The 11,553-nt window shown below is 37.9% G+C and overlaps 1 protein-coding gene across 2 annotated transcripts in view; it reads right to left on the bottom strand.

The window, feature by feature from the left end:
• Positions 1-5,461: 5,461 nt before the first annotated feature.
• The window catches only part of SLC6A18 (solute carrier family 6 member 18), a 47,509-nt gene continuing 41,417 nt past the window's right edge, over positions 5,462-11,553 (bottom strand). For both annotated transcript variants that reach the window (XM_074199566.1, XM_074199567.1), the window contains 3 exons: positions 10,743-10,905; positions 8,605-8,767; positions 5,462-6,631 (listed from right to left, as the gene is read on the bottom strand). In XM_074199566.1, coding sequence (XP_074055667.1) covers positions 6,446-6,631; positions 8,605-8,767; positions 10,743-10,905 — 512 coding nt within the window. In that variant the 3' untranslated portion in view covers positions 5,462-6,445. The remainder of the gene's footprint in view (positions 6,632-8,604; positions 8,768-10,742; positions 10,906-11,553) is intronic.

Raw genomic sequence — 11,553 nt, 5'->3', positions numbered from 1 at the left:
AGGGATGATGTCATCCTTGACAGAATAAGAGAAGTTGGAAGTTTTTCTGGGAAAGATAATGCTAGATTAATTAGCAGTTGTCTGTTCTCTGTTCTCATTTTCCTTTTTTCTATGATTTGAAGCTTCTTAAAGGGTACATCTACATGAAAAAATAAAACAAGCATTTTTGGCTAAGTGGCTAGAATGCTGGGCTTGGAGTCAGGAAGATTCATCTTTCTGAGTTCAAATGTGACCTCCAACACCTACAATCTCTATGACTCTGGGCAAGCTACTTAAACCTGTTTGCCTTGGTTTCTTCATATGTACGATGAGGTAGAAAAGGAAATAGCAAACCACTCCAGTATCATTGCCAAGAAAATGCTGAATGAGGTCATGAAGGGACATGACTGAAAAATGACTGAATAATAACTGGACATGGGAGACATTGTCAGTAATGAGGATGTGTTCTGTTTTGGAACCCATCTGAATGTTTGATTTTTTTTTCACCATTCTATCACTTTTTTTCTACAAATGCAGTCATGCCCTCAAGTAAAAGGGAGATGACTTCCTACTTACAGCAGGTCAATTACTCAGTATATGGGGAGTGTTATCTTTTTATATATCTTTGGCAGAGGAAAGCATTCCAAATGACTGAGTATAATGTATTTATTATGACCCAAAGTCCATCAATGCCCATCATAAATCTATACAAGGATCCCTGGTGCCAGATTCTCTATTTGAGTCTCTCTGTAAAAAGAAGAGTAAAACACCCTATTGGTCAGGTTCTCTGGAGACACTGGCATGTAGGCATTTGAACAAACAGATTAGTATACTTTAAAAAACCCACAATTTTATTTAATGCATTTAATTACTGTTCAACTCCCAAGTGCCCAACCAAGTTACCTACACCAACAAAAAGCCCTTTCCCCAAAAATCAACCAGGATTTTCTTAAAGGGGCTACAACACAGTTGTAATGCAGACTTTGGAAGGCTCAGAGTACCAAAATCCAGGCACAGAACACACAAGACAGGAAAGTAAGCCAGATATTTATAGAGGAGACATATAATATGAAAGACAATTAGGGAGGGTGGTGGAAATAGGACAGGTCACCCAGGGTTCCAGATCAAATTGGGCACAACTGACCAGGGACCAAGAAAGTGGGGCACACCCAGTAAAATCTGAAAGTTTTCTTTTTGAATTGAGTTCTTAAGTGGGTTGAAAAGGATCAAGCATTGGGGGATAGGAGCCAGGACCCTGGACTGGGAGCATTTGCTGGAGGAAAAGATTTCTAAAGAACTGGTGGCTAATAGATGGTCATACTTCCCTCTGGTAAAGAAAGGGATCATTGGCCATGACTGCAGGTTTGATGTAGGGCTTTTCTAGGGCACATTCATTTATAGCTGATTGGGAGGAGACCAAGAATATTACAGAAGCTCTGTTAGGTATTATCTTGATGAGAACAAAGAGCTCCATTTTATATGCTATCTTCTTTCATTAGAATTTAAATTTCTTGAGGATGGGACTGGACCTTCTTAATTATATTTGTATCCCAAGACCTACAGATTACTTGTTACAGATTACATGATTAATAAACGTTCATCTAGCCTTTTCTTTGAAAATGTCCTGTGAGAGGAATTCATTGCTTTCCTAAGGGGTGGCCCATTCCACTTTCCAGTGGCTCTCCTTTTGGAAAGTTTTTCCTTCCTTGAAGATTCATTCTTTCTCTCTGCAACTTCTACCCATTCATTTGTTCTTAGTTCTCTTACAGGTAAGCCAAACAAATCTAATACTTTTGCCATATACCTTTTCCAGATGTTTGAAGATAAAGTATTTCTACTCTCTGCTTAGCTCCTTCCACCCACCCCCATGTCTTCTCCAGGTTTAAGAAACAACTGGAGTTGGGTTTGGAGTTATTTGTTTGTTTTTACTGTGTCGTTGAAATTAAGTAGACAGTCATAGAAGATGAATTTGGATTTGCAAGCAATCTGATGGTTTCCTATTTTTTCTATTTAGACTTTTCTCTAACTCCCAGTGTTACCTATGGTTGGGTTTGCAGATTGACCCTTAGAGAGACTCACCTGGGAGCTTGCCACGAAGACAAGTTTTGTACAACACCATTGAACTTGAGGAGATAAAGCAATTCACAGAACTGTTTACTGTAAAGAAGGGAATGTGCTTAGCTCAGCTACACCTGCCACACCCCGGTAGTCAGAATAGAAAAACTCAGGTTCAGCCCAGATTTAGAGCAAGAAGGGGACCCTGTTCCACTCCTTCCTTTTCCAGATGAGGAAACCAAGAGACCCAGACAGATCAAAAAGTAATGAGTGAGGAGCAGCTAGGTGGTAGAGTAGATAGAGCACTGGCTCTGGAATCAGGAGGATCTGAGTTCAAATTCGAACTCAGACATTTAATAATTACCTAGCTGTGTGATCTTGGGCACGTCACTTAACCCCATTGCCTTAAATAAATAAAAAAATATTTTTAAGAGTCTTAAAAAAGTCTCCCCTTTCTTCCCCTAGATCTTTGCTTTCTCCTTGTTTAGCCATGTTGTAGTGCTGGTATTCTTGTGTCAAATGAAAAAATGAGAATATAACAAGCCTGGGCAGTCTTGTGAGAGTGTCAAGGTTCTATGACTACTTTCTAGGTTGGGTTGGTTATCTTGGCTGTGTTTCTTGGCCTCAGTGACCCACCTTAGTGGCAGGTATCTCAAGGGGCTTTTCATCACATTGATCCATTCTCAACATTGGGAAAGTAACCTAAAGCACATGCCCTATGGACGATTGATCATCAGTAGTGCCATCTTTGCATGTAGAAAATTGCCACCCCTATGATCACTTTGTGACTTTCTAGGGCTTCATTCATTCACGTCTTTATTCAAACAATAAGTGGGTACTATGTACAGGTTACCTTGTGCACTAGGAAAGATACAAAGAGGAAGACGTGGTCCCTACCATCGATGACTTTATTATTTTGTGGTAACGTTGTTTCAGTCGTGTCCAACTCCTCATGATCCCATTTAGTTTTTTAAAAAGATACTGGAGTAGTTTGCCATTTCCTTCTCCAGCTCATTTTGCAGATAAGGAAACTGAGACAAATAGAATTAAGTGACTTGCCCAAGGTCATACAACTAGTGAATAACTGAGACTGGAATTGAACCTAGAAGAGTCTTCCTGACTGGTGTTCTACCTAATGCACCACCTAGCTGCCCTTGTTCATTATCTAGAAGGGCTAATAGGACATGAACATACCCATATTTGTACACACTTTTATTTATTTGGATTTGTATTCATATGTGAATCTATACGACAGAGCTTTTAATAATACTCTCCTACATTTGTGATGGAAATTTTTTTAAAAAAATGGATCTATGTGGCACAACCTTGTTGATTCAGCAACATCTGGTGCCCCATATTTAACAAAGAAATGTTTGTAAAAGCTTATCTGACTCATCAGAAGAGGAACAGAGTCCTTACAGAGGCCCTGTCCAGTTAGACCCCTTTATGGTGACCTAGAAGAAGCGGTAGGGACCAGATGACTCATGAGAAGCCACGTGTGTCATCTCAATAGACTTTGAAGACATAAACAAATCAATGTAGGGAACACAACAGTTTGGTTGCTGAGAGGAAGTAGAACAAAGGTCAGCAGCAGTGGCAGCTTCACAGTTCGGGGATTTGGGGTGGGGGAGATAAGAAAAAGACTGCTAGCTTTCCCTAATATCTTTAATCTTTCTCTTAAGATGATTTGCATGAATCCAGGCTAACCCACGGATGTGATAGGAACTGAGAGTATCCTATTACCACATCTATACCTTAGCATCCCTGCTGTTTTGCAAAGCCGACCTCCCAGGATGATTTGTAGCTGGAAGGTACTAGTAATATTTAACAATTGGCTCTCAAAATAAAAGACAAGCTAAACTTTTAATTTTTGATCCGCATTATTAATATTTTCTCCATCACTTTCTTAAGTCCAGACAGTCAATAAAATAATAAATCAATTCATAATTTGTAGTGTTTATCAATTTCCAAGGTATAAATGTTCATGCTAAAAATTTAATAATTGACTCACCAGCCAGTATAACTAGCTCCCCATACCCCTGATTTGTAGAAATCTCAGTAACCAGAATTTTCTAGCCCTTAATTCAAATAAAAGTTTAGTGTTATTCAAATTAAAATACAAGAAACCCTAAAATACCCCAAGATTTTATTTAGTTTTTTCTTTCGTTTGTTTTTTTAAATTATTTTTATGTTAAAAATAAAACCAATCTTAGAGGATTTAACTACCACAGATCTACTTAAACGTTGGTTCCAGAGCCCTAATGCTATAGAAATGTGAGATTTAGTCTATGATAATCTGAATTGTGTCAAAGGAGTTTGAGTTCAAAAGACAGACTCTATTAAGCCTGAGAACTTCTGGTTAGCTGGGACAAAAGGACCACTCTGCTCTTAAAAGGTCCAAGAACTCCTCTTTTGTGGAATGCAAAAGTCATAGAATAGCAGCAACTCACTGGCAATATCAGTAGAGAGCAGCCGAGTGGGCAGCTGGCAGTCAAATGAGAACATGGGCAGCTTGAAAATGAAGCAAGCAGTGGTTTGGGAGGGGAGATAGAAGGGTGGTCCAGCTAGGAAGCCTCCCCAAGGAGTGTGAGTTATCCTGACCATGTATCTTCCCTTTGTGTGTTCCCTCTACCACTTGGGATAGAGTCTACTGTGAAAGTTTGTATTTGTATGTATTTGGGGTTTATTTCTTATCACTTATTTTTTATTTTATTAAAGTAAATATCTTTTACTTCAAACTAAGACATCATCTATATTAGGCTAGTAAAAGAAACACGTTAGTAGAAACATGAAGCAATAATTCTGAATCATTGCTGACCCACAATGGTCCTCAAACTTGGGGTAGCTTTCAGAAGGACCTGGGTATGTTTAAAGAGGGTGGGGGTAGGTTAACCCCACCATGTTCACAGGGGGAAAAATAATTGAGGATGGCCAAGTAGAGTGACTTTGTAAGTCAGAAAGTCAGAGACTACCTCTAGTCTCTTGTATAGACATGATCTAAGTAGTTTCATGTAATTTATAGACAGTGTTCATGAATTGTGTGACCATGATAATCTTGCCCATCATTTCAGAGGTTCCAGTGGCTTCTACCATTAATGTTTTGTCCTTCATTTCTGAAGAAGATCATGGTATCAGAAGGTGATGCCATGACAAGCACATGAATTGGATTTGAGTGAGAGGGTGCTGTGCTAAGTCTCCAGTCTCACTTTTTCTTCCAGAGCCATCTGGGGCCAGTGGCCAGATATGAATCAGGATGACTGGAGATGGCCCTGAATGTAAGGCAGTCAGGGTAAAATGACTTACCCAAGGTCACACAGCTAGTACGTGTCTGAAGTCAAATTTGAACTCAGGTCCTCCAGAATTCAACACCGGCTGTGCCATTTAGCTACCCTGGCTTCTGCCTTTCAAAAACAGACAAATCTCCATATTGCTTAAATCAAATTTAATCATGAGAAATGGCATAAAGATAAGCAAGGTGACTGATCCTTAGTTTGTCATTTTGTCATCCTTAAATATAAATTAATTTATATATTTATCATGAGGACATTTTTGCCATTGAACTTCTTGGTACACATTTCCTTTTCTATTTTTTTCCTTTTGTTGTTGTGGCTTCACGTGGGTGTAATTACAGACTTGTGAAATATATCCTGAAAAAGATACAGACTAGAATTTAATTTAGAACAAATGGTGAGTGGATGACTTGTGAGAAAGGAAAGAGATGGAACCAGATGTAGTAAAGCGAATCAGATGCAAGGTTGGCATGGGTGACATGTAAGTGATTGGGCAGGTCACTGAGAATGACTGGAGGTAAATATGGAGTGAGGTTCTAGATTCTTGTCTTCAGAGTAGTTGGCATCACTTGAAATAGTCCATCTCATGGCACAATGGGAAAATGGACTGAGTCCATTTTTCTTGCTGGCCAGGATGCTTTCCTTTGGTGTGTATTGTTCCATCTTGGCTGATTCTTTGTGACCCCATTTGGGGAAAGATATTTCAGTTGTTTACTGTTTCCATCTCTAGCTCATTTTACAAATGAAGAAACAGTTAGGTGACTTGTTCAAGGTCACTCAGCTAGTAAACTTCTGAGGCCAGATTTGAGCTTGGGAAGATGAATCTTCCTGACTCCAGGTCTGGCCCTCTATCACACTGTACTGGTGTATATTATTGACATCCAAATGGGAAATATACTTGTGAGCCAATAACTAAAGAAAACTGAGAAGTAGAGTATTCTGGAGCTAGGAAAGTGAATATTGTTTTCGGTAGCAATTGAATAAATTACTCATCATACTGGTACTGGATATCATCCCCCTTATCCAAGTGATCAAGCAACCTTGACAACCTAAACTCACAGTTTATGAAATCAATTCCCCTATTTCCTTCCTTTTTTACATAGAATCACCCGTTCAGTCCTCTACAGATTCACAGAGTTCTTGCCATAGGATTTTGACCATGAATTCTTTCCCTTTCCTTGCCTCCTGTGGATTAGCTGAAAAAGGGCTACCCCAGGTACCCAAATGCAAGGGAGTAGTGACAGCATCACACAGATGCCTCGCACCCAGCCGGGGTAGAATTTCTGCTCCTTGTTTGGGAAATTATCCTGTAGGAAAGAAAAAAAAAACAATCACAAAGTTTACTACTGGCATGCCCAAAGAGGCACGGGCATGGGCTGGTTCCATTGGCACCCTTATTTTAAGTTCCTAAGAATAAGAATTGAAATGGGAAGAGCCCCTCCCACCAACTGGAGCAATTAAATTTATATTGTTTGTTGACTTAGAACTTTAGCTATGGCAGGAACCTCAGCCTTCTTCCTTTCTGGGATCAATGAGCTCAATCCTAAATTTCAAGAAAAAGAAAAGTCTATATTTCTATGCATTAATGGGAAATGTTAAGGTAAGACCTCTGTTCTCCCTGCAACATAAGGAGCTTCAACTGATATTATGATAGTATTGAGTTCTTGAGCCAAATTGCTCCCAAATTAGTATAGTTTAAATGAAATGATGTCCTCAGAATCTTATTTAGGTTTTTCCCAACCAGAGTTATTTTACAATTAGATCTTTGAAATATTATCACTAACATCATAAAGTCTTGAAACTCTCCTTTAACTTTTACTAATTTAAAATGTCATTCTTGTGTCTGTAATTATTTCGTTTAACCAAGTAGCAATGGGTAGGTGAAGTACGTCTGTCTAGAAAATAACTCCCAAAAGCCTGCAGTGCTTTATAATTATGATGTGTTGTTTGGGGTTATAGCATGGTCTGGACCAGTAGTGTCAAGCTCAAATAGAAATGGATCCCCACAACCATGTATCGACTTAGAAAACCGCCGATTGATATTATCTATCTTGTATTTTCGTTTATTTTGCTAAATATTGCCCAGTTACTTTTCTGGTTCTGGCACACTCAAGAATTTTACAAGCACATGTCACTTGTGAGTTTGACCCTTTTAGGCTAGTCTCTAGAATTTCTATAGCATCTCCTTCCCTAGAGAAAAAAATCGCAGAGTTGAATCAGGAGACTTGGCTTCTATTCCCTGTTCTATCATAAACCTTTTGAAAATCAGGTGCAAGTCCTGACTCTCACCACTTGTGTGGCCACAAGAAAGAAATTTAATCTTGCTTAATTTAGGACCTTAATTTCCTTAAGGGTTGTGTTGTTCATTCATTTTTTCAAACATGTCTTACTTCATTAATTATTCTCCTTTCTCCTATTTTAACAACCTTTTGATTTTTGCCCCATATTGTTTGCCATTTTATAAGCAGGAAAGTTTTGAAAATACCTCATGAGATATATTAAGCAACTGTTATGAAAGAGACAAGATTTCACATACAATTTTTTTGTGTTATGATGTGTAGATATGGAAATGCTCTTTTTTGGTTTTTAAATTCAGAATAAAAACATTTTAAAGAAAAGTAGAATGTGTTATATGATGTAAGGTATTTTCATTTTTACTTTCTTTGTCCAAATATAGTGCACTCCCCTTGAGATCACAGGATTATAGTTAGAGATAGATTATACCTTAGAGTCCATTCCCCTCATTTTACACATGGGGGAACTAAGATCCAGACAGAATATATTTCTTTCCTCTGGTCATACAAGTATTGAGATTCAAGACTTACACCCAATTATCTAGCTACAAATCTAACACCTTATCTGCTTTCCCTCGTTTGAAAAAATAATTAAAACACTGATAAATATTTATATCAAATTAACATATTATATTCTATGACAGTTTTTAGATTACTTTCTATTCAATAAAGACATTTCATTTTTATCATTACTACTTTCTTTGCTGTTGTAATTTTCATTGTCTTCTTATTAAGAATCCACATATATATATATATACATATATATATATACATACATACATACATCAGAGCTTTAATAATGTTGGTGAATCTTATTTGAATTGATTATATAGTAAGTGGTTATCCAGTTTATAGATTCTCTGGATCTTTATTGCTAGTGATCTAGATTTTTGGTCCGTAGATATCCACAGCCCTAAAATATAAACTTACTCTAGAGACTTGGTAAATCTGGTTCCTCACTGAATTTCTTAGACAAAGAGACTTACATATTGAGGGTTCCAGGATCCATATGTTGGCTGCTTTTGTGTCATTAGGATGATATAGGCTACAAAGATGACCAACAGTAGCAGAGGACTGATGATTTTCCATGTCACCTGCCAGTAGAGGTTGGGTCGCCTTCCCGTCATCCACTCCACATCATCACAGAACCTGCCATGTGAATAGAACAGTTCACGTTCTTGTCCTACCTCTCCTACCCTGGCCCTGACTTTGAAATCTTTTCAATTAGACTTTCTAAGCAGGATTATTTTTTCTGAGTATCATAGCCATCTATCGATCTCTATTTACTGACAAAGAATGAACAATTCAGATTCTAATAAATACCATCAATAAAACAAACAAACAAACAAAAAAAAAATCCCTTTTGTATTTATTAAGAAAATATTCCAGGTTCCAGACTTGGCAGGTCTGAGTGAGATTTACCTTTCCCCTCTTCCTTTTTATACCATTACTAGGGCAATGATTATTATATGTCATAGATAAAATCATATTTTATTTGATTCCTTGTAAGACATAGGCTATGAAGTTTATCAAATTAAGTCTTGAAAAGCATTTTCCAGGGAGGAAACTGAATACTTTGGCAGGTCCTTTCAAGATAAAAATGACTTAAAATACAGACCTAATGATATAAGATATGTGTCATCCAAAAACCAGCCCTACTGAGTTCATAAAGGCTCACTGCCAGATTTTTGATTGTCAGATGATGAGTTTTTTGGCTGGCAGAATCATGAAGCTTTCTGCTAAGGTATGGAGAGAATGTGAACTGAGTAGTAGGGGGAATACTCAATCACTGAATTCCTAGACCTTTCAAATATTGGAATAAGACAACATAAACAGCCCTATTTATATCTGTACTTCATTCATTCCAGTTTACCTAAAACCACTCCCCAGATGGTTAAACGATTGAAAGGAAAACAAATAAGATGCAGTCTTATTAAAACAAAAACTGTGGTCTTTATCTACTCTAACTTGTGTTTTATAAAAGAAATCCATTGCTGCTTCTTTTTCTGCACTGTTGCTTATTGAAATCACAAACTAAGGGAACAAGTTGACTGAAGTGACATTTTAGATAATATTTACTCTTTCTTGAAACACTTTAGTAGATGATCTGTCCAATGGGTTCCAGGGCATGCTTGAGATATCTCCTTTCTTTCCACATTGGAATCAGTCATGCACTACCAGACAAAATATGATTCCTTAGATACGTGGTTCTAAAAACACCATCTGGTATTCACTCATCTTGTAGAATGATATTCTAGATGGCCCTAAGACTAACAATGTTTCTGAGCAGGAACAGGGACCAGACCTATGATTTTACTGATATAGAGAGCTCCTGAAAGAAAAAATTCCTTAATTCAGGTAAGCATCTTCTCTTTAATTTATAATCTTAGAGGAGTAACTGAGCATTGTGGGGGAGTTAGAGTACTGGCCCTAGAGTCAGGAGATCTGAGTTTAAATCCAACCTCAGAAACTTGACTCTAGCTGTGTAACCCTGAGCAAGTCATTTAACCCCCTTTGTCTCATCCAAAAAAAATTATAGTCTTGGAGAATAACCTAAAGTGCTAAGAGATTATTAAGTGCTTTGTATAAAATCCTGTATCCAATATGTGCCAGAGAGGGGACTTGAACTCAGGTCTTCTTGGCCATAAAGCTAGTTCTTTTTCACTATACCAGTCTGCCTCTCATATTCATGATAAACTCATTTTTGTCATTAAAAATTTTATTTAACTTCTAGATTTCAGTATCTCAATAGATCTGCAGCTTTAGAGATGGTCACACTCCCCACCATTCTTTCCACTGGTATAGATTAAAATCTATCCATTCTTTTATGACTGTTACATATAAAATCTCCCATAGCCCAACAGAAAATCCACCTAATATGCTAGAGGTCTTCCTCTAGGTCTTTTTGTTTTGTGGGCATACATTAGGATTTCAATGAAGCCTTCAGATAGAATTGCTTTTAACTGGATGAGTTCTCCAGCAACCTACTTCTCCTAGGTTCTCCCTCACTTGACCAAATGAGGAAGGTAGGTCTTTGACTATTTGGCCAAATCTCAGCTCCCCTGCAAGCATTATTGAGAAAGAACTCCCCAGTCCCAAGAAGAGAAAACCAGGTTAACATTACCTTTTCATTCCATAAACATAAATGACACCAATAACTTCAAAGAAGGCAAAGATCAGCAGGTTCAGGGAAGCTGCATAATTGTCAAAGATTTCAAGCCAGTAACTTCCAGATTGTAGTGTGAAACAAAGAGCAGCGGAGAGGCAGCAAACTAGGCATATCATAGCTAAAAAGAGGAGGAAAAAATTATGTTGTTTGGTGGAAGGGAAGAGGAGAAAAGAGGGGGAGATGGTATTCAAGGGCAGTAAGCATCTATACTTTTTTGCTATTTGCAAGTATGTAACAACTTTTCAGAGAATCTCAGATTTCAAAGTAGTAAGGGGCTTCAGCCCATATTCACAAACACTCTACAACACCCATGGCAAATTGTTATCCAGTTCTTGAAAACTGCTTAAAGATTCCCAAAGACTGGGAGAACACTACCTCTAGAGAAAAGGAAGATTGCCACTTCTATTTAGGATTTCTCTAATTCTTAGAAAGTGGCTTGCCCATCATTAGATTTTCTCCTTATTTGCCTTACACTTCCTTTCCTCTCTTCCCTTATCTTTACATTTTTACTTCCCCCCCTTTTCCTCCCCCTCCTCTCTTCTCTTCCCTTCTCTTTTCTCCTTCCTTATTTTTTCCCATCTGCTTTTCTTCTCCAGAGCCCAAATAGTAAGACCTAGAAGACAGGCCTTGATTAGGGTTGAGTTGCATCAGAGTTGGGTGGATGATGGGGGGAAGAGGATTATTTAGCTCTTTTTTTCCTCTACCTTAAGTTCTGGGGGAGTTGGATGGCACAGTTGGAGCTTCAACTTTGAAAGGGCACACAGAA

Source organism: Macrotis lagotis, chromosome X (genome assembly GCF_037893015.1).
Source record: "Macrotis lagotis isolate mMagLag1 chromosome X, bilby.v1.9.chrom.fasta, whole genome shotgun sequence".
Lineage (NCBI taxonomy): Eukaryota > Metazoa > Chordata > Mammalia > Peramelemorphia > Peramelidae > Macrotis > Macrotis lagotis.
Note: the sequence above shows the minus strand (reverse complement) of the source record. Positions and strands in the feature narration are given on the sequence as shown.